The sequence below is a fragment of the Entelurus aequoreus genome, linkage group LG15, assembly GCF_033978785.1.
Source record: "Entelurus aequoreus isolate RoL-2023_Sb linkage group LG15, RoL_Eaeq_v1.1, whole genome shotgun sequence".
NCBI classification, from domain to species: Eukaryota; Metazoa; Chordata; class Actinopteri; order Syngnathiformes; family Syngnathidae; genus Entelurus; species Entelurus aequoreus.
The window spans coordinates 17,991,108-18,014,690 of NC_084745.1; the positions used below are offsets into that span (position 1 = coordinate 17,991,108).

The following is a 23,583-nucleotide window of genomic DNA, read 5'->3' on the forward strand; positions in this document are numbered from 1 at the left end:
TCCCCAATTACGCCTAATTGACTTTTTTAATGATGTTCTAAAAGTAACATCTGAGCCTCCTTATGAGTGCCAAAACCTGAGAAGAATTCATCATAATCTTCTTTTTGCTCATTTTTTGAAGGAAGAGGCGCTCAAACGTGCGCAATTAACGTTGAGAACTTGTTGAATTAGGTCCCGACGTTGAGCAACTCAAACGTAACGTTGAAACAACATGCTTTCTGACGACGTTTAATCAACGTTGGATTCTGACGTTGATTTGACCATTGAAATTTGGTAATTTCCCAACCAATATTCTACGACACAAATGCAACGTTGAAACCACATGGTGGATCCAACGTTGGACATCAGCGTTGTCTCAATTTACAAATACAACTACAGAACCCAAAACCGGTGAAGTTAGCACGTTGAGTAAATGGTAAATAAAAACAGAATACAATGATTTGCTAATCCTTTTCAACTTCTATTCAATTGAATAGACTGCAAAGACAAGATATTTAATGTTCAAACTGGAAAACTTTAGTTATTTTTTGCAAATATTAGCTAATTTGCAATTTGATGCCTGCAACATGTTTCAAAAAAGCTGGCACAAGTGGCAAAAAAGACTGAGAAAGTTGAGAAATGCTCATCAAACTCTTATTTGGAACATCCCATAGGTGAACAGGCTAATTGGGAACAGGTGGGTGCCATGATTGGGTATAAAAGCAGCTTCCATGAAATGCTCAGTCATTCACAAACAAGGATGGGGCGAGGGGTCACCACTTTGTGAACAAATGCGTGAGCAAATTGTTTAACAACAACATTTCATAACGAGGAATTTAGGGATTTCACCATCTACGCTCCGTAATATCATCAAAAGGTTCAGAGAATCTGGCGAAATCACTGCACGTAAGCGATGATATTACGGACCTTCGATCCCTCAGGCGGTACTACATCAAAAAGCGACATCGGTGTGTAAAGGATATCACCACATGGGCTCGGGAACACTTCAGAAAACCACTGTCAGTAACTACAGTTTGTCGCTACATCTGTAAGTGCAAGTTAAAACTCTACTATGCAAAGCCAAAGCCATTTATCAACAACACCCAGAAACGCCGCCAGCTTTGCTGGGCCCCAGCTCATCTAAGATGGACTGATGCAAAGTGGAAAAGTGTTCTGTGGTCTGACGAGTCCACATTTCAAATTATTTTTGGAAACTGTGGAGGTCGTGTCCTCCGGACCAAAGAGGAAAATAACCATCCGGATTGTTATAGGCGCAAAGTTGAAAAGCCAGCATCTGTGATGGTATGGGGGTGTATTAGTGCCCAAGGCATGGGTAACTTACACATCTGTGAAGGCACCATTAATGCTGAAAGGTACATACAGGTTTTGGAGCAACAAATGTTGCCCTCCTAGCAACGCTATCATGGACGCCCCTGCTTATTTCAGCACGACAATGCCAAGCCACGTGTTACAACAGCGTGGCTTCATAGTAAAAGAGTGCGGGTACTAGACTGGCCTGCCTGTAGTCCAGACCTGTCTCCCATTGAAAATGTGTGGCGCAATATGAAGCCTAAAATACCACAACGGAGACCCCGGACTGTTGAACAACTTAAGCTGTACATCAAGCAAGAATGGGAAAGAATTCCACCTGAAAAGCTTCAAAAATTGGTCTCCTCAGTTCCCAAACGTTTACTGAGTGTTGTTAAAAGGAAAGGCCATGTAACACAGTGGTAAAAATGCCCCTGTGCCAACTTTTATGCAATGTGTTGCTGCCATTACATTCTAACTTAATGATTATTTGCACAAAAAAATAAGTTTCTCAGTTCGAACATTAAGTATCTTGTCTTTGCAGTCTATTCAATTGAATATAAGTTACACAACGTGCCAACTTCACTGGTTTTGGGTTTTGTAGAAAAAGTTGCAATGTTGACTGTAATAACAGAGCTGTCATGACTTTTCTTTAAAACTGTCATTGCTCATAAAATAACGAATCAAATCAATGTTGCTATGAAATATTAACATATTCAATGCTCCAAATACTTTACATAAAAAATTCCACTTAGAATTTTTTTTGGGAGAAAATATTGGATGTTTGACATTTAAAAAACAACAACTTTTGTGACAAAAAGGGCATAAAACTATTTATTTATTTTTTTTTAGAAAAAATTAAAACATCTGAAGTTGATCTAGAGATGTAAATGTTGAAAGTAAAAAAAGAAAAAATATTGTTTGACTTACTTTTAACACTAAGGTCTCCACTTTAACACACTTTTGAATACCCTAGAATTGTTTTTAAACTGTCATTGTTCAAAGAATAACAATGAATCAAAATGAATGTTGGCCTCAATTATTGGCCTATTTAAGACTGCAATTACTTCAAATCAAATATTCCACTTTTAAATATGTTTTGGGGGGAAACTATTGCATATTTTGGGTTTTTGCATTAAAAACAGGGTTTTGTTTAACAAAAACAACATAACACACTCAAAATAAATACAACTTTATATGGACAGATAGATCTATACATTTAAGCGTTGAAAAAAATAATATATGTCTTCTTTTTTAAACTGAGACCCGGGACCAATCTTGAGGGGAGGTTAAAAATAATCTATATATTGTATTGTCCTTGCTGTCGTCCAGCATTCTGTTTTTGTTTACTTTGTAGCCAGTTCAGTTTTAGTTTAGTTCCGCATAGCCTTCCCTAAGCTTCAATGCCTTTTCTTTGGAGCACTCACCTTTTGTTTATTTTTAGTTTAAGCATTAGATACCTTTTTACCTGCACACTGCCTCCCGCTGTTTCCGACATCTACAAAGCAATTAGCTACCAGGTGCCACCGACTGATATGGAAGAGTATTACATGGTCACTCTGCCGAGCTCGAGACAGCGCCGACACTCAACAACAACACATCATTTGCAGACTATAATTACTGGTTTGCAAAAAATATTTTTAACCCAAATAGGGGAAATTAGATAATCTCCCACGGCACACCAGACTGTATCTATATGCACAGTGGTTGAAAAACACTGGTGTAGACTCTCTCCACTTAAAAAAAAAGGCTTTGCTACGCATCTTGAAAAAAAGCTTCATTAGCGAATATGCTAACATAGCATAATGTTGCTGTTAAAATGCGAATGTAATGTTAGCATGTAGCATTTGCTATGCCAATCTTGCTAACGTGTGTGCGGACAAGTGCAGAATTACAAAGTATATGGACGTAAATGGACAATCACTGCGTCGTTAGCATTACAGCTACAGACACACAAAACACCGTGTTTACAGTAGGGCTAACTAAAAGCACTTTTAAAATGCCTTGAATCCAGCCTTAATGTATTGTGGGACCTCCATGACTTTTTACAAATATTTAAAAAATACAACAATGCGGGACATTTAACACATTTTCTGAAGACAGTACCCAGCAGACACAAGACATTGATACAACTTTTATTATACATACGTGTCCTTTAAAACTGACTTTGAAACAACACTGCAAAATAGTTGTATTTGTAAATTAAGACAACGTTGGTGTCTAACGTTGGATCAACGTTGTTGGTTGGAACAGGATCAAAATTCAATGGTTAAATCAACGTCAGAACCCAACATTGATTAAACGTAGTCAAAAAGTATGTTGTTTCAACGTTGTATTTTTGTTGTAGAATATTGGTTGGAACATGATCAAAATTCATAGGTTAAATCAACGTCAGAACCCAACATTGATCAAACGTCGTCAAAAGGCACGTTGTTCCAACTTTAGGTTTGAGTTGCTCAACGTCAGGACGTAATTCAACACGTTTTCAACGTTGTTTCAATGTCTTGTGCCTGCTGGGCGAACATTATGGGAAAGGTCCCAAGATTGATCTTTCCAATAACAACCACCCACCCTGTTTGCCCTGTCCCATTGTGGCCACAACTGTTTCGACATGTGCTCATTAGGGTTTGGGGCGTTGCCCGTAGAGTCCTTTTATAGACTTCCTGCGCCGCTGAAAACATCCATTCATCAAGCAAGCCTCATCACCCTCACTCATCAACAATACACGGCGTGACGATTGCATCATCAGAACCAACATTTTTTAAATAGTGAGATTCTTACCACGGTGCTAAATCCGGTTTAATGTGAGGTTGTCATGTCGAAGTTGGGTCTTATTCCACATCCATCCATTTGGTGTAGGGTTGTCCCGGTACCAAAATGTATTTCAATACTTTTTGATACGTTTCTAAATAAAGGGGACCATAAAAATGGCATTATTGGCTTTATTTCAACAGTACATTAAACAAATGTTTCTTATTGCAATCAAAGAACAATTTGTCCTTAAATAAAATAGTGAACATACAAGACAACTCATCTTTTAGTAGTAAGTAAACAAACAAAGGCTCCTAATTAGTCTGCTGACATATGCAGTAACATATTGTGCCATTTATCATTCTATTACTTTGTCAAAATTTTAAAAGGACAAGCTGTAAAAAATAAAGTATTAATCCACTTGTTCATTTACTGTTAATATCTGCTTATTTTCTGTTTCAACATGTTCTATCTACACTTCTCTTAAAATGTAATAATCACTTATTCTTCTGTTGTTTGGATTAGTTTTGGATGTACCACAAATTTAGATATCGATCCGATATCAAAAAGTTACAAGATCATACATTGATCATATTCAAAGTCTTCATGTGTCCAGGGACAAATTTCCTGAGTTTATAAACATAATGATTTTTTTTTTAAATAAATATCGATGTAATCATAGTAGTATCGACTAGATACGCTATCGTATTTGGTATCAATCCAGTGGATGTCAGGTGTAGAGCCACCCATTGCATTTGTTTACATTCAGGAGCGCTATCTTTTGTTAGCGGTGACGCCGGTGAGCTATTGTATCCTCCTACGGTGTGTAGTGAAGCATGTTTGGCTATTCCTCGTCCTGCAGGGTTGATACTTGTAAGAAACTTACTTTATTCGTCGCCATGGAGGCGAGGATTAGTGATTTAGAAGTAGCTAAAACACTGCCGACTGCGGATGGACATTAGCCGGTAGCTGGCTGGCCATGTATTAAAGCACCTCTTGCAGAGCAGTGTTTCAGTGTTATAACTTCACCTTTATTGTTAGTTTTTAAACCAAAATGCATCAATTTTCCCTTTTCTGTCTACACCAGGGGTCACCAACCTTTTTGAAACCAGGAGCTACTTCTTGGGTACTGATTAATGCGAAGGGCTACCAGTTTAATACACACTTCAATAAATTGCCAGAAATAGCCAATTTGCTCAATTTACCTTTAACTCTGTTATTATTAATAATTAATGATATTTACACTTAATTTAACAGTTTAAAAGAGGAGAAAACACGAAAAAAATGACAATTAAATTTTGAAACATAGTTTATCTTCAATTTCGACTCTATAAAATTCAAGATTCAACCGAAAAAAAGAAGAGAAAAACTAGCTAATTCGAATCTTTTTGAAAAAATTAAAAAAAAAATTTATGGAACATCATTAGTAATTTTTCCTGATTAAGATTAATTTTAGGATTTTGATGATATGTTTTAAATAGGTTAAAATCCAATCTGCACTTTGTTAGAATATATAACAAATTGGACCAAGCTATATTTCTAACAAAGACAAATCATTATTTCTTCTAGATTTTCCAGAACAAATTTTTTAAAATAAATTAAAAAGACTTTGAAATAAGATTTAAATTTGATTCTGCAGATTTTCTAGATTTGCCAGAATATTTTTTTTGAATTTTAATCATAATAAGTTTGAAGAAATATTTCACAAATATCCTTCGTCGAAAAAACAAAAGCTAAAATGAAGAATTAAATCCAAATGTATTTATTATTCTTTACAATAAAAAAATAAATTTACTTGAACATTGATTTAAATTGTCAGGAAAGAAGAGGAAGGAATTTAAAAGGTAAAAAGGTATATGTGTTTAAAAATCCTAAAATCATTTTTAAGGTTGTATTTTTTCTCTAAAATTGTCTTTCTGAAAGTTGTAAGAAGCAAAGTAAAAAAATTAATGAATTTATTTAAACAAGTGAAGACCAAGTCTTTAAAATATTTTCTTGGATTTTCAAATTCTATTTGAGTTTTGTCTCTCTTAGAATTAAAAATGTCGAGCAAAGCGAGACCAGCTTGCTAGTAAATAAATACAATTTAAAAAATAGAGGCAGCTCACTGGTAAGTGCTGCTATTTGAGCTATTTTTAGAACAGGCCAGCGGGCTACTCATCTGATCCTTACGGGCTACCTGGTGCCCGCGGGCACCGCGTTGGTGACCCCTGGTCTACACACTGTGTCTGTATGTAAGTACTCCGTGATTGTGCGCTGCCGAACATGCTCGTCTGCTTGTAAAACCAGTAACGTCACGACATGACGTTGGCGTGCCATCATGCCCGTTAAAAAAAAGAAAAAAAGAAAAAGGGGAACCGGTACTTTTCAAACAGAGTATAGTACCGTTTTTGATTCATTAGTACCGCGATACTATACTCGTACCGGTATACCTTTACAACCCTAATGTGATCGGCAGCTCTAAAAGGTCAAAGGCAACCCTTTCATTCTAAATTCCACCCACATTTTCAGCAAAAAATATGGTCAATTTTCACAAAGGACAAAACAATTGTTTGGTTTCTACCTTGAGTTTCCTCACAGCCTCATTTCTCATCTTCTTTCTGTCCTCCTCCCGCCTCCTTAAGGGGAGCTAAGCAAACACAAACACAGGTGAGATGGAAACAAATCAGCCTTTGAATGTAATCTGAACACAAACATGGAAATTCCGGACACGTGCTCCGCCGGGATGATCCAGGCGTCCAATGTTTCACCTGTTGACAGGAAGTGGGGAGAACAACAACAACAAAGCTGAAGGATGCACAAATATTTGATCAAAGCCAAAATGAAACCCGATGACACTACTTTATTTAAAGTGTGTCTTCATTGTCGGCAACACGGTGCAAGACAGACACACAGGATACAAAAAAAATGGGACACAATAAGGGAGAAGACCTAAGCAAAAAAAATCATTAATTTAACATTAATCCCTTTTATTTCTTGAATCCCAAAGAGAATTGTGATAATTTTAAGGACCAAAACAAATTAAAGCGATTAGCGGGATGGAAAGGATAATGCAGGTATTAAGTAGACTAAAAATGTACCATAGTAGCAATATAAAATATAACATATGGGACAAGCGGTAGAAAATAGATGGATGGATGGATACATGTAATATTTACATATTATATATACAGTATATAACATATACTGATATATTATATAAGAAGAAAAAAAAGGGCAGCATAAAATTGAGAGTAGATCCAGCAGAAAATATACATTATAAACAAAGAGCATACTTGCCAACCTTGAGACCTCCGAATTCGGGAGATGGGGGGTGGGGGGGTATATATTGTAGCCCGGAAGAGTTAGGGCTACAAGGGATTCTGGGTATTTGTTCTGTTGTGTTTATGTTGTGTTACGGTGCGGATGTTCTCCCAAAATGTGTTTGTCATTCTTGTTTGGTGTGGGTTCACAGTGTGGCGCATATTTGTAACAGTGTTAAAGTTGTTTGTACATCCACCCTCAGTGTGACCTGTATGGCTGTTGATCAACTATGTTTTGCAGTCACTTACGTGTGTCTGTAGAAGTCGCACACAACATGTGACTGGGCCGGCACGCTGTTTGTATGGAGAAAAAGCGGACGCGACGACAGGTTGTAGAGGATGTTAAAGGCAGTGCCATCACGGCACGCCCTCAATTTTGTTGTTCGGGTAAAAATCGGGAGAAATTCGTGAGAATGGTTGACCCGGGAGATTTTCAGGAGGGGCACTGAAATTCGGGAGTCTCCCGTAAAAATCGGGAGGGTTGGCAAGTATGACAAAGAGAGGTAGCTAACATAGAAGAGGTGAAGTAATAGACAGATATCACCTATTGCTGTATGACGAGTGATTATACAGCTGGATGGAGTGCGGAATGAAGGAGTTCTTGAATCGAACACTGTGGGAACGAAGCTGAAGGAGCCTGTTGGAGTATGAGCTCCGCTGTCCCTCACTTGTCTGGTGGAGTGTGTGGGCAGGATTGTCCATGATAGGCGAGCAGTTTGTCCAGTGTCCTCCTGTCCCTCACTGACACAAAACGCCTCCAAATGCGTGCCAATAGTTTGGACCGGCTTTCCGGATCAGTTTGTCAATCCGGTTTAAAGTCCCTTTTGCTGGTGCTGCTCCCCCAACAAACCACTGCAAAGTACAGGGCACTGGCCACAACAGACTGAAAAAAGATCTCCAACAGCTGCCTGCACACATTAAAGGACCTAAGCCTCCTCGGGAAAAAGTCTGCTCATGCCCTTCTTGTATACAGCTTTGCTGTTGTCCTTCCAGTCCAGTCTGCTTATTTAGTGCTATTTCATATTTGTCTCTGTTTTTGGTGCCATTTTCATGTTTTGTGTTGGTGTTTATCTTGTCTTTGTGCACCCCCGCCACCCTGAACGGGACGAGCGGTAGAAAATAGATGGATGGATGGATGGAGGTGCACAGCGGCTGTGGAAGTACCTCACCCCTAATCTCGTTGTAAATCCTCAGTACAATAACAATATAGGTGAATCTGAATCAGACTAGATTGTGTTAGCCCTGCCAACTGACGTTGACTCACTTGACCGACAAAATAAACTCATGAAGCACAGGTTGATGAATTTAATGTATTTTCCTAGATAGTTATACCATTAGTTGAAACAGTATGTTGGATTGTCAATGGTAAAGATTGTGGGCAGTATTTAGAGACACCTAAATACAAGGCTACTTTGATATATGGTACCGTTTAAATGTCATACCCAGATTGCAGAGGAGTAGAAAGATAGCCGCCATGAACCCATAATGCAATGCCGCGAATAAATGAAAGTTGATACCGTGAGTTAGAATAGTACACTGAATGGTGACAACCCTAGCTCAAATGCTTCTTTGAACCCTGCAGCTATGTCAATATAGTCCAATTTAAAGATCTATACCCAAAACTCATGTGAGAACATGTGAAGAACTGCCATGCCTCTACTTCAGCGAGTTTGCACTTAAGAGGATGAAACCGGTGTGGGCCAAAAGGATTCAAATGTGATAGCCTATATTGTTACATGGAGGCTAAAATTACCTTGTAGTCACTTACCTGTACCACTAAGGTGGCATATCCATAGTGTCATTTATATATGGTTTACTGACAGTTAGTATACAGACTAACCCTTTCTAGTTTGCTATGGTTTTTGCTAAGATTTTACACGTTTATGGTCATGTTACTACTGCGGAAATGGCTGTCAGACAAATGAATCCTGTGAAGTAGGAATTATTGATTGTACAGGTGAAACACAAGCATTGTGAATAATGTGCAAAGGTTCGTTCATTCCAGCAATTAGAATTACAAGGTGAACCTAATATATAACACAGGTTAAAAAAATGCATATCAAGATATTTCAAGCCTTCTTTTGAAATCATTTTTGATAGTTTTGGTTTAAAGCTTATGAAAACCTTGAATCAAAAATCTCGGAAAATGTTGGTGTTTTCAAAAACTGCAAGCCATTAGCATCAAAATGATAAATAAAAAAAAGCTTGACATATTTCAAGTCTTAAATATCATACATTTTAAAATTTAAGTTGGTTTGCTGACAGACAAACTTTAGCACAATATTAAATTTTTTGGAATTTTACGCATGACTCAAATATTCTTATAGCTGGACCATAAAAACCTGTTCACGACTTTTTAAAAATAGGTTGTAACATTATGAGAAGGAAGTAACAACCACATAATCACCTTTACACTCCTTTAATCCATGTGTGGTACTGTAATACTGCCTGAAGCTCAGCCAATCAGTGGCAATGATACTGAACAGTGCGCTCTGATTGGTTTGACATTTTTAGTTCATGTCAACATTTTTATGCTGGAAAATGCTTAACTTAGAGAGTGACGCCGCAAACTTTGAAGTGCGACGTGAGTGAGGGATGGCGGTATATTATTTTTAATTTTCAACTTTTTAGCCATGGTTTATTAATTTTTTGCAATATTTTTTATGATTAATCAAACATGGTTTCCTGTTGAAAATAAATAGATGCAATGTATCCAACATAAGTCCACATGAAAACTTAACAAATGTAAAAAAATAATATTTTCCAACAAACTTGTATCGTATTTTAGCACAAAAAGAAAATTGGCAATAACTGCTTTTCATTGGATGGTTATGATTAAGCTTGGCGGAGGTAATGAAATACCCTAAATGAGACATAGTTCACATCCTTACATACAGCACATGTGCTTCTCTTGATCTTTGTTGCCCTGTGAGGTTGCACTAGAGTAAAAAGGCAAACCTGGGGGCTGCTGGGTAATGTCGTCTCTTCACAGTTTAGTGGTCCTCAGGCTCGCGTCCCGAGTTTTTGGTTATTTGACCATCATGGCTGGTTGGCTACCGCGCCGTGACCATCCACAGGCCCAGTGCCACGTTGGCGGCCAGCAGGGCGCTGCCGCCGAGGAGCAGGAAGAAGCCGATGAGCTCGCGCTTCTGGCGGTCTGTCACCACGGTGACCAGCGTGGCCTCCAGCAAGGCGCTGAGCATCCACTGACCGTCCAGAGCGAAGCACGGCACAGAGTTGACCACCGCCAAAGCGCCCGAGAGGGAAAACACATATCTGGTAGGCAGTGGGATAAGGACTACAAACGGACACTCCTGAAAACAGTAGACTGCTCCTGTCATATATAGGATCTTTGACTAGCATTTTTGCAATAGGTCCTTAAAAACAGCATAACACTCCTGTCGCTTAAAGGATCTTTGACTACCATTTTTGCAGGAGTTTCTTAAAAAAAACAGCAAAACACTTCTGTCATTTAGAGGATCTTTGACCAGCATTTTTGCAATATGTCCTTATAAACAGCATAACACTACTGTCATTTAGAGGATCTTTGACCAGAATTTTTGCAATAGGTCCCTAAAAACCGCATAACACTCCTGTCGCATAAAGGATTTTTGACTAGCATTTTTGCAGGAGATTCTTAAAAACCGCATAACACTCCTGTCGCATAAAGGATTTTTGACTAGCATTTTTGCAGGAGATTCTTAAAAAACGCATAACACTCCTGTCGCTTAGAGGATCTTTGACCAGAATTTTTGCAATAAGTCCTTATATACAGCGTAACACTCCTGTCATTTAGAGGATCTTTGACCTTAATTTTTGCAATAGGTCCCTAAAAACTGCATAACACTCCTGTCGCACAAAGGATCTTTGACTAGCATTTTTTCAGGAGATTCTTAAAAAAAACTGCATAACACTCCTGTCGCATAGAGGATCTTTGACCAGCATTTTTCCAATAAGTCCGTTACGGCTGCTGTGCAGTCCTTTGAGCACACCGCTGGACACGCCCACGGGCGTTCCGGGGCTGCACGCAATTTACAATCAACACACCTGGCGCTGATGAGATCTCCCCTGCCTTCTTAAGCCACCGTGTCCTGCGTTCCAGTGCCAGAACGTAGCTACTTGTATCTGTACGGTAAGCCTCACACATCTCCAGCTTTCCTCGCCTATGTGCTTCCTTGCTCTCTGTGTCTCTCCTCTGTGTTCACCGTGTCTTGTCCTGTGTCGCCTTAACACGCACCTCCAACACCTCCTGGTAACGCTCAACAGATAATAGCTTCACATAGTCACACACCACGTATTTGATTTAATTACACACTTCACACATTTGTGCAAATAAACTCGCTGCACGCTAAACGACGTCCATGTCTCAATGTCGTCTCCTTCCTCACTGTACCATTACAAAGTCCTTATAAGCAGCATAACACTCCTGTCATTTATAGGATCTTTGACCAGAATTTTTGCAATAGGTCCCTAAAAACCGCATAACACTCCTGTCGCATAAAGGATCTTTGACCAGCATTTTTGCAGGAGATTCTTAAAAAAACGCATAACACTCCTGTTGCATAGAGGATCTTTGACCAGCATATTTGCAATAGGTCCTAAAAAACAGCGTAACACTTCTGTCCGATAGAGGATCTTAGACTTGCATTTTTGCAGTAGATTCTTAAAAAAACAGCACAACACTCCTGTCATTGAGAGGACCTTTGACTAGCATTTTTGCAGTAGATTATTAAAAACATCATAATACTACTGTCATATTGAGGATCATTGACGGCGTGGCGAAGTTGGTAGAGTGGCTGTGCCAGCAATCGGAGTGTTGCTGGTTACTGGGGTTCAATTCCCACCTTCTACCTTCCTAGTCACGTCCGTTGTGTCCTTGGGCAAGACACTTCACCCTTTGCCTCTGATGGCTGCTGGTTAGCGCCTTGCACGGCAGCTCCCGCCATCAGTGTGTGAATGTGTGTGTGAATGGGTAAATGTGGAAATACTGTCAAAGCGCTTTGAGTACCTTGAAGGTAGAGAAGCGCTATACAAGTATAACCCATTTATTATTTACGGTATTTATTTAGCATTAGAGAGTGCTGTCAAAAACCAGCAGAAACAATCTGTCATATGGAGGATCTTAGACAAGCATTTTTTCAGGAGTCCCTTAAAAACAGTAGAGTGCGACTGTCACACAGAGGATCTCTGACTAGCATTTTTGCAGTAGATTCTTAAAAACAGTAGAGCAGGGTTATTCAACTACATTATGAAGAAGGCCGCAGTTTCAGAAGCCCAAGGTCTCAGGGGCCGGATATCAAAACTTGGATGTTTCTTGAGTAAGTGCCTCCGCAGGTTATATTCCTTTGAGACTGCGTTTACTTCTTTACAAAGTAAACACATCCGCTTTCAAACTGCACTGTCAAGAAATTCATCATTCTGCCCTCAGTACTCGTTTCCAGCGTGTGCAGCTTGACGGATAGTTAACAGCATTTCAATACATTCATACTTTGTTGTCCAGTCGCTGTTAAAAGTCCGATTTTTGCGTTCTGTTTTGATAGTTTTCAGGGTCTATAGTGCCATCTTCTTCTACTCACCCACTACCGCATCATTGTGACACACATGCTTAGCTGTTGACCTCTGCGGGGTGGCGGGAGTACTGCATACATGATCAACTATTTTGAATGGTTTCATCAAGCCTGTTTGTGTGTTGTTCGGCGAGCCAAATCAAAAGCTTTGACGGGCAGGATGTGGCCCGCGGGCCGCCAGTTGTACAACCCTGCAGTAGAGCGATCTTTGACTAGCATTTTCTTTCAGTCTACCCTTAAAACCGCATAGCGCTCTTGTCACAGGGTCTTTCGACCTGCGTTTTTGCAGTAGTTCCTTAAAAACAGTAGCGTGCTCCTGTCACATAAAAGATCTTTGACAAGCATTTTTGCAGTAGTTGTTTAAAAACAGTAGAGCGCTTCTGTCACATACAGGATCTTTGACTAGCATTTTTGCAGTAGATTCAATTATTTTTCAGTTTGCCCTTAAAATCGCATAGCGCTACTGTCACATACAGGATCTTTGACTATTTGTTTTTGCAGTAGTTCCTTAAAAACTGTAGCGTGCTCTTGTCACATAGAGGATCTTTGACTATTTGTTTTAGAAGTTAGTCTTCAAAAACAGTAGCATGCTCCTGTCATACAAAGGATCTTATTCAATATTTTTTGCAGTAGTTCCTTAAAAATCAGCAGCGCACTTTCATCGAATACAATATATGAATCATTTTTTTTAAGGATACTTGCAGAATGTCTCCAAGAAGACAGGAATGTCTAAGTGGAGGAAACCAAAGCGCGGCACAAAGTTGGTGAGACTCACTGTGAGGAATAGAAAATAAATTAGAACCACAGGAAGGATCTTTATGTGATTGTGTTGGTAGAAACGTTACTCTGTGGACATTAATATCTCTATAAATGATTTACCGGCGTGTTGAAGATGTGGCGGGTACCCCACAAACAGCATGTGTGGGGCAGGAGAGTGCGTGACCCGGATGAAGCGCGTCTGGTTCTCCAAGGAGGGCGTGACGCAAACGCTGAGGCTGGCGAGAGCGTCGCAGTCGCGGTCGCTGCGACACACGTTGGTGCCCGTCACCATCTTACGCACCGGCATGCAGGCGTACTGTATGAGGGCAAAAGTGAAACAGGAAGCACTTCAGAAAGTGGGCGGAGCAAATTTCAGCGCGTTATTGGTTGTATTCGGGACCTCTCTCTCACGGCTCAAAGGTTTGATGTAGGAGAAGCAGAGGTCCGTCAGGCTGTTGTTGCTGCAGCAGTCCATCGTCCCATCCAGGCGCTTGAACGCTAGGTACAAAAATCACAATCAAGCCATTTTCCCCATGAATTTAAACCGTCCACACACACCTCGTCCGTGGGCCCAGCTGGGCTGCAGGCTGGCGGCGGGGACGCAGTATCCCGTTTGCGGCGTGTGGGAGAGGTGAGACAGGCAGCTGTTCCAGTCGTCCACCCCGCTGACAGTACATTGCTCCAAGCCCGTTATGATGTCCCCCACGGAGAGACCCCGCTGTCCGTCAGCAGCTGAGCCCTGACGCACAAACAGCGCGTTAGCACGCACGAGGGAAACGCATGCTAAATCTAAAGAGCTACAAAACCGTACCGGTGCAACCTCGGTGACCAGCGCCCCCACGCCGCTCGTGTACAAAGGGAAGAGGAACAGCGGTAACAGGAAGAGGAACGCCAACGCCGCCAAGCACAACACAAAGTTGTGCCACACTCCTGAAAAACAAAACACTTGTCATATTTTTAGGGTGGAAGCAAGCGCACACTCACGTCTTGGGGGCCGACAAAGCATTAAAGTTGCACCGCATGCCGCCACGGGAATGAATAATAAACACAGTGAGTGCGAGGAACACGCTGCGAAAACCTCAGCTGTGACCAGACAGGATAAATAAACACAGTGGGACATCTTGCTTATGCAGACACTCTTTGCTGCCCTCTCAAGGCTGCAATAAAACACGCACAAGTCGTGTTTCCCAAACAGGTGAATTCAGTGTCGTGTATAAAGAGAGCATGGCCAACTAAACAACAGGCGCCATGACTGCTACCAATGACACGTGCAGCTGTGTCCAGATGCATGAAATTGTTGTTAGTTTTTCTAACAAAATAAACCAAAATAATATGTCTATACATAGTTCTAAATGTACCCCAGATCATAAAATTACAATAAAACATGCTTTTTAGGGCTGTGAATATTTGGACACCACTCTATTCTATTCGATTCGATTCTTAGGAGTAACGATTCTTGATTCAAAATCAAAACTTTTTTTAATATCATTGGGTGCCAGTTCTATGATTAAGTACATTCTTCCATAAAATAGGCAAACAGCTCTGATAAATTATTTATTTTACCGAAATGAAAACTGGTTTTGTTTAATAAAATTCTACCCAAATATTTAATAAAGTCAAATACAATAAAGGCAACAAGGGAAGTATCCCACGTTTATTTTTTCTAAAGTAAATCTGTACAGCAGATATGATCATCTACATTAACAATATGATTTGTCTGAGTGGCTGGACAGGACATATTAAAAGAATGAAAAAAATAGATTTTAGATTTTTTTTAATCGATTAAGATTTTTTTGACACCACTAATTCTTTTATTTCATCAAAGAAGAATTTTGCGGCCATATTTGAAGCACTCTCCTGCTACATTCCTGAAGTGTTTTGTAAATGTATTCATTTAAAAGTAACCAAAAAAATGTTTTTTCCAAAACTATGAATCCATTAAAAATCTAAGTAAATCTAAATCGCGATTAAAATGTGTATCAACATTTTTTTTAGGTTAACAACTGTACAAAAAATGCACTTATAGTGCCAATGATATACTGAAATCATTTAATTGCCCACAAGAGCTTTAAATATTTCTCATGATAATTAATTGTGTCATGAAACAAAATGTGTGCTTTGATTTGACAAAACAAAAACATATGAATAATAAATACAGTAGCAAATAACAGTTCTCAGTCACTATACCGCTGACACTATGATTGGGCAAATATTGACATTCAAATTATTTTAATCAAATATGACATTACTTAGCCCTCCAAAAATAATCTTGTTACGGTGCTCGATAATAAGCATTAATCTGAGAATATTGCCTTCTTTTTTGGAGTCACTGTCTCCGTTTTTCTGTCATTGATTGTGTGAACCTTCAACTCATGAACAAATTTGCATGACCTTTTATGGATTGTTGGGGGGGCGGAACTCGTCTGCGCACAATTCAGTGCAGGTATATGACATGACATAAGAGCATAGGCGCCGAGCACCCATGTGGTATTGATGGCAAATTCTTTCTCACCGCCAAGCAAAAACCGCGCATGCTCAGAAAAGTAGCGTCAGATTTACCGCCGTACGGGCACCCACTGGCAGAAATGTAGATCCGCGCCAACGCATAAGAGTGCGTACAATTCTGATTTGCATGTTTTTTAAAATCTGAATTAGAAAAAATATGTCAAAATAATGAATACATAAATCAGATTTTTTTGTGCATTCAGTGGTTTGTGCTTACGAAATGTTTTATGTTCAGTTCCACAGTTTTATAAATGAGGCCGCTGATGATTTTTAATGTGATGCGGCACAATGGTTGGGAGTCACTGCTATGAAAAGTGCCAGATAAAACAATTGACACGGTCAGAATAGTATTAATTTAACATTGCCAATATTCGTAGATCAGTGATTTTCCAACTGTGGTATGCCAAAGAATCACTTAATTAAATATTCAAACACAGTCCTACTGTTCAAAGTCTGTGTAATGTTACATTGGCCAAAAATATTCAATATACTTGCTAAAAAAATCTCAGTCTTTTTTGTAATTAATACTTAGGCCTGCTATGCTACTGTATTTTATTGTTTTTTCTTATGGTGGTACTTGGAGAGCCAAGTGTTTTCTGAGGTGGTACTTGGTGAAAAATATTTCCTTTAGTATATTTGTGTACAAGGGTAATTTTTTTTAAGGTTGAGTGGATATAATCCGCTAAATGGTTTCCGCCCTCACCTGCGCAGAAGATGCGAAGCTGCTGTATGGGCGACACGATGTTCAGGTGTGTGGTGAAGAGGTCCACAAAGGCGCCGGGATAGACCACGAACACAAACATGCCGAAGCCATTCACTCGTACTTGCTCCCTGTAGGAACACGCACGATGTCCACTTAGCGGAGGCTTTTTGTCGACGCGGCAACAAGACTGCACAAAGCGCTTGTTTACCTCAGCGCTGCCACCGCGTGGCCAAGCTCGTGTATAACGCCGCTGAGCAGCAGGGCGAGGAAGAAGTAGCCCAGATGACCGACCGGTAGGTTGACGCCGGGCACCTGCGAGAAGAGAAGGATGACACGGCGTGTGTGTGTGTGTGTGTGTGTGTGTGTGTGTGTGTGTGTGTGTGTGTGTGCGGGCGCATGCGTGTATACGTACCACCACCTGCAGTGTCTGCTGAGCGCCAATGCGAGGGTTGCTGGTGGTCATCTGAGCAAGGGTCTGCTGCAATGTTTTCGCCAGCAGCACCACCGACGCCAGCATGGCCACCAGCCCGAACACCAGACCACTGTTGAACCTGGAGAACATGAGGAGATATAAATGGCTTTAAATCTTCTTTTTTTAAACCACAGCGCCACCTGTTGGGAGTTTTTATTACTGCACAGTAAGAGCCCATCCTTGTATTGCGTCAGACCAGCTCCCCAGTTTAGTTCAACACTAATAGCGTTTTTGCAGAAGATCCTTAAAAACGGCATTCAACAAGTGAATTTGCAGCTCGTCCATAAAAACAGCAGAGCACTCCTGTTATTCGGAGGCTCTTTGCTTATAGTTTTGCAGTATGTCCTAAAAAAACAACACAGCACCCGTAGTCATAATAAATTTTGTTTTTGTAATCGGTCCTTAAAAGCGTCATAGCGCTTGCATCCCACATAGGGGACTTTGACTAGCGATTTTGCAGGAGATTGATAAAAACAGCATCGCACTCCCGTCATATAGAAGATATTTGACTTTTAATTGATCAATATCAATAGAGCACTCGCGTCAGATAGAAGAGCTTTGACTTCTCTTTTATGTAGTAGGTCCTTAAAAACTCCAGAACACTACTTGTCATATTAATGATCTTTGTTTTTTGTACTCTGTCCTTAAAAATATCATAGCGCATGAGCCACACGTGGAGGATCTTTGACTAGCGATTTTGCAGAAGATTGATAAAACAGCGAGGCAGTCCGGTAGAGAAGATTTTGAGCCAAGTTTTTGCAAAATATTTGTTAAAGCAAAAACTAATTTCATATAGGAATATAGATATTTCAAATTTGCAAATACATACAATATAGATATGACTTGAGGTTTTTAACTAGATTCATAAAAACGGCAAAGTTTTGCTGTCATTTGGAGGACCTTTGACTGTCATTTTGCTGTAGGTCCAAAACAACAGCAAAGTACCCTTGTAGATCTTTAAATAACATTTTACAAATAGGAAGAGTACATGTACCGGTCATTTGGAGGATCTTCGACTAGTGTTTTTGCAGCATTCTCTAAAAATACCACTAAAAAACACTACTGTTATATATAGGATAATTTACAGGCACTCTTTTTGCAATTGGTCCCTAAAAACAGCATACCCTTGTCATATAGAGGTTTGACTAGAGTCTTTGTCGTAGTTCCTTAAAAACAGTAGAAAAACTATCATTTCCCTACAATAATAGCCATACAAAAACACTCCTGTCCCTTAGAGGATCTTGGATTGCCGTGTTTGCAGTAGGTGCTTAAAAACAGCAGATACTTCCTGTCAGAGCGAAGATTTTAAACAAGCATTTTTGTAGCAGATTTTCAAAAACAACAGAGCGCTCTTGTCATATAGAAGTTGTTGCTCTCACCACAGGTAGAGCGCACGCGGCTGTATGCGGGCGCAGTACGCAAACAGCCAGTTGAACATGCTTGTCTGCCACCTCACGTGGAAAGGAGACAGCATCAGACCTCGCCTGGCCAGCCAGGACTCATAGCTGATCCGATGTCTGGACGACGACTGCAAAAGAAAGTAAATATAATTAGTAATTTAGTTATTATTAAAGCAAACACAAACAAGCGTTAGTCTGGGCCTGCTTCAGTGTTATCAAGACGTATTAAATTTCAAAAGCCATATTGAATATTTGATGAATAAATAATCTAAATATGTCGGTCTTCTCTCAAAATTGAGGCACTTTCTTCCTCTTAACGCTCTCCTAATTATGTATTGGACTCTATTTGCACCACATATAAACTATTGCAATGTTGTATGGTGTAACAAGTATCGCAGTTATCTTAAAAAACTGTAGATTCTTCAGAAGAAAGTCATACGTGTTATATCACCGGCAAACTTTAATGCTCTCTCAAATCCCCTTTTTTTTGGGTACAATCTTCTGAAGCTTACGGAGTGCAACGGATTTCAAAGTGCTTGTATTATGTATAACGTAGTATACGGATTCAAATCTAGACTCTGCCAGCTCATTCCAGTGACCACTACTTCTCATAGATGTAACACTAGAAGTAAACCTTTATTAAGAGGGAAAAATTGTCATCCAAAGTGTACAAGCTTTAGTATAGCCTGTAGAGGCCCGATGATCTGGAATGAGATTGATAGCTCTATAAAAAAGAATCAAATTCTTTAAACATTTTTAAAAAAGCATCTTAAGCTAAATGTATTGCTACGTTATACTTAGTATATTTAGCACACCCCTTATGGTTGAGGAATTCCCTTTAGTCGCGTAATTTTGGTCTTGATCTCTTTATGTATGATGAGATTATCGCAGATCTTCAGGATGCAACCTTTAAACAAATTTGAATAATAGGATATTGAGACCGATTTGGTGGATTTAAAGATTCCCTTTTTATTTATAAATGAAATTGTAAATGGGTGGGTAGATTTGAAATGTATTCTATTGTACTGTATTTTGTATATTACCGGTATATGATGATGTATATTTTAACTGTGGGTCCCTGTTCATAAGCTGTGTGCTTCTAGGGATAACTTTTTTGCAGAACAGACTCTGATAATAACAAAAGAAACAATAATGTAATACAAAATGATGTCTGTCTGTAAATAAATAAATAAATATTATTATCTAGAGACCTAGCAATTCATTTGTGTCTTCTGTAATGGACACACACTTCAGTCTTATCTCAAATGCAAAACACTACAAAGGCATAAAAAAAAACATTGTAAAAATAAAATTAGTAACTAGTGGGATATGTATTTACATATTTTTCACATACAACACAAAGTTGTGGTTTTGTTTCACATACTCTGTATTGCCATAAGTATTTGGCCACCTGCCTGGACTCACATATGAACTTGAAGTGCCATCCCATTCCTAACCCATAGGGTTCAATATGATGTGGGTCCACCTTTTGCAGCTATTACAGCTTTAACTCTTCTGGGAAGGCTGTCCACAAGGGTTGTGGAGTGTGTTTATAGGAATTTTCGACCATTCTTCCAAAAGCGCATTAGTGAGGTGACACACTGATGTTGGTCGAGAAGGCCTGGCTCTCAGTTTCCGTTCTAATTCACCCCAAAGGTGTTCTATCGGGTTCAGGTCAGGACTCTGTGCAGGCCAGTCATGTTCATCCACACCAGACTCTGTCATCCATGTCTTTATGGACCTTGCTTTGTGCACTGGTGCACAGTCATGTTGGAAGAAGAAGGGGCCCGCTCCAAACTGTTCCCACAAGGTTGGACGCATGGAATCGTCCAAAATGTTTTGGTATCCTGGAGCATTCAAAGTTCCTTTCACTCGAACTAAGGAGCCAAGCCTAACTCCTGAAAAACAACCCCACACCATAATTCCTCCTCCACCAAATTTCACACTCGGCACAATGCAGTCCGAAATGTACCGTTCTTCTGGCAAACTCCAAACCCAGACTCGTCCAACTGATTGCCAGATGGAAAAGTGTGATTCATCACTCCAGAGAAGGCGTCTCCGCTGCTCTAGAGTCCAGTGGCGACGTGCTTTACACCACTGCATCCAACGCTTAGCATTGGACTTGGTGATGCATGGCTTAGATGCAGCTGCACGGCCTTGGCAAATCCATTCCGTGAAGCTCTCTGCGTACTGTACGTGGGCTAATTGCAAGGTGACATGAAGTTTGGCGCTCTGTAGCAACTGACTATGCAGAAAGTGGGCTACCTCGTTGCACTATGCGCTTCAGCATTCGCTGACCACTCTCTGTCAGTTTACGTGGCCTACCACTTGGTGGCTGAGTTGTTGTTGTTCCCAAACCCTCCCATGTTCTTATACTTAAAGCCGACAGTTGACTTTGGAATATTTAGGAGTGAGGACATTTCAGGACTGGATTTGTTGCACAGGTGGCATCCTATGACAGTTCCACGCTGGAAATCACTGAGCTCCTGAGAGCGGCCCATTCTTTCACAAATGTTTGTAGTGCTTGATTTTATACACCTGTAGCCGGGCCAAGTGGTTAGGACACCTGATTCTGATCATTTGGATGGGTTGCCAAATACTTTTGGCAATATAGTGTATTTTGACCCACACTGAATTGTAACACTACTCCACTGAATTGGATCGTTATATATGTTAGCAACCTAGTCTCGTTCCTCTCTTATTTTAATAATTTAATGCAATTATTGTTTATATTTACGTGTCTCAAGAAGACAAAGTGAACAACAGCATACTCTGCAGCACTTGACTGATGCTAGCTAGCAGCATCTGCAGCCCGTCAGTAGGTCTACTATAGGTGCAAAAGACGGTTTATGTAGCAATTGAAGGTTTTTAAACAACCAAAGTAGACTCTAATATGAAATAAAATGAAATATATTACCCTCAGTAGTGTGTCTGCGAGGTAGACTGCACACCAGGCTGCCATCACACACACCAGCAAAGGTACGGGGATCATGGTGCATCAATTCCGGGGACAACGTCAACCACACTGGGGTACCTCCATGGCTCCAGACACCCGCCAACCGCCACACGTACAATTACTAAACACCTCCTTAAGTCTCAAACATCATCCATCATAAAACACCAACTCCCAAAAAAATAAGGGTTTTGTCAGGTGTGATATAAATGAAAGGGAAAATCAATACGGCTGGAATAGACTTCCGGGTAGCGTCGCTGGTTTTCTTCTTTGTTTATTATTATGGTTAGCTGCAGTTGAACAGTCCGCTGCTGCCATCAAGTGTTTCGCTGAAGAAGTGCAGTTACACCATGTTTTGAAAGAGATGTAAAAAAAAAAAACTACTACCGTTACTATCTCATGGTAATACAGTCGTGGTCAAAAGTTTACATACACTTGTAAAGAACAATGTCATGGTTGTCTTGAGTTTCCAATAATTTCCACAGTTCTCATTTTTTTGTGATAGAGTGATTGGAGCACATAGTTGTTGGTCACAAAAAACATTCATGAAGTTTGGTTCTTTTATGAATTTATTATGGGTCTACTGAAAATATGACCAAATCTGCTGGGTCAAAAGTATACATACAGCAATGTTAATATTTGGTTACATGTCCCTTGGCAAGTTTCACTGCAATAAGGCGTTTTTTTGGTAGCCATCCACAAGTTTCTGGTTGAATTTTTGACCACTCCTCTTGACAAAATTGGTGCAGTTCAGCTAAATTTGTTGGTTTTCTGACTTTTTTGATTGATTGACTGAAACTTCTATTAGTAGATTGCACAGTACAGTACATATTCCGTACAATTGACCACTAAATAACACCCGAATACGTTTTTCAACTTGTTTAAGTCTGTCAAGACATGGACTAAGATGCAGTTTCCTGCGTGTGTTGCTTTCCAGAGATGCAAATGAACTGAAGCCGACATGGCGTGCAGGTGAGGACATGTTTAATATTTTAACTCAAAAGGGTATAAACAAAAAGCGCTCACAGCGGAGGTAAAAAACTTGACTATGAAAACAAAAGGCGCGCACAAAGGCGGAGAACGATAAACATGAAACAAAAACTTACTTGACATAGAACTGTGAACATGGCATGAAGCAAAACGAGGATAACGTGCAGAGCATAAATATGATGTTGCCAGAAAGACCAACAGAAAAACAATGGACTTAAATAACACAGACATGATTAACAACAGGTGCGTGACTCAAAACGTGAAACAGGTGCGTGACATGACAGGTGAAAACTAATGGGTGACCATGGAAACCAAACAAAACAAGGAAGTGAAACCAGGAACTAAAAAAAAGAGTCCAAAAACCAAGCAAAACAAAAACATAATTAACACAGACATGACAAAGTCGGGGTCCATGTTAATCAATTCATGGACTTGTTTCTTCAGCATTGTCCACACGTTTAAGTCAGGAATTTTGGAAGGCCATTCTAAAATCTTAATTCTAGCCTGATTTAGCCATTCCTTTACCACTTTTGACATGTGTTTGGGGTCATTGTCCTGTTGGAACACTCAACTGCGCCCAAGACCCAACTGATGATTTTAGGTTGTCCTGAAGAATTTGGAGTTAATCTTCCTTTTTCATTGTCCCATTTACTCTCTGTAAAGCACCAGTTCCATTGGCAGCAAAACAGGCTCAAAGCATAATACTACCACCACCATTCTTGACGGTAGGCGTGGTCAAAAGGAGTGGTCAAAAATTCAACCAGAAGCTTGCCAGAAGCTTGTGGATGGCTACCAAAATTGCCTTATTGCAGTGAAACTTGTCAAGGGACATGTAAGCAAATATTAACATTGCTGTACGTATACTTTTGACCCAGCAGATTTGGTCACATTTTC

General features: G+C 39.9%; 3 protein-coding genes across 3 annotated transcripts in view; 1 reads left to right on the forward strand and 2 right to left on the reverse strand.

The window, feature by feature from the left end:
* phex (phosphate regulating endopeptidase homolog, X-linked) overlaps window positions 1–4,128 on the reverse strand; it is a 36,974-nt gene extending 32,846 nt beyond the window's left edge. Inside the window, exon 1 of the mRNA XM_062021970.1 lies at window positions 4,069–4,128. The gene's annotated coding sequence lies outside the window, so the exon portion shown is untranslated. The remainder of the gene's footprint in view (window positions 1–4,068) is intronic.
* A 5,808-nt stretch (window positions 4,129–9,936) lies between these two features.
* On the reverse strand, window positions 9,937–22,030 carry mbtps2 (membrane-bound transcription factor peptidase, site 2). Its single transcript, XM_062020927.1, has 11 exons — window positions 21,664–22,030; window positions 18,726–18,874; window positions 17,287–17,425; window positions 17,083–17,186; window positions 16,875–17,002; window positions 14,478–14,596; window positions 14,225–14,405; window positions 14,067–14,164; window positions 13,787–13,982; window positions 13,606–13,681; window positions 9,937–10,616 (listed from the first exon to the last, which is right to left on the reverse strand). Exons 1-11 carry the CDS (start codon window positions 21,736–21,738, stop codon window positions 10,394–10,396), a joined length of 1,488 nt encoding a protein of 495 aa, XP_061876911.1. The 5' UTR covers window positions 21,739–22,030; the 3' UTR covers window positions 9,937–10,393.
* Window positions 11,457–23,583, forward strand: part of smpx (small muscle protein X-linked) — a 28,581-nt gene continuing 16,454 nt past the window's right edge. The window contains exon 1 of the mRNA XM_062020932.1: window positions 11,457–11,472. The gene's annotated coding sequence lies outside the window, so the exon portion shown is untranslated. The remainder of the gene's footprint in view (window positions 11,473–23,583) is intronic.

Excerpts from the sequence above, each read along its gene's own strand:
- mbtps2 (XM_062020927.1), bottom strand. The coding sequence starts at position 21,738 with ATGATCCCCGTACCTTTGCTGGTGTGTGTGATGGCAGCCTGGTGTGCA. Across the intron at positions 18,875-21,663 it reads TCGCAGACACACTACTGAGG|TCGTCGTCCAGACATCGGAT; the intron begins GTAATATATTTC and ends TTTCTTTTGCAG. Across the intron at positions 17,187-17,286 it reads AGCAGACACTGCAGGTGGTG|GTGCCCGGCGTCAACCTACC; the intron begins GTACGTATACAC and ends CTCTTCTCGCAG.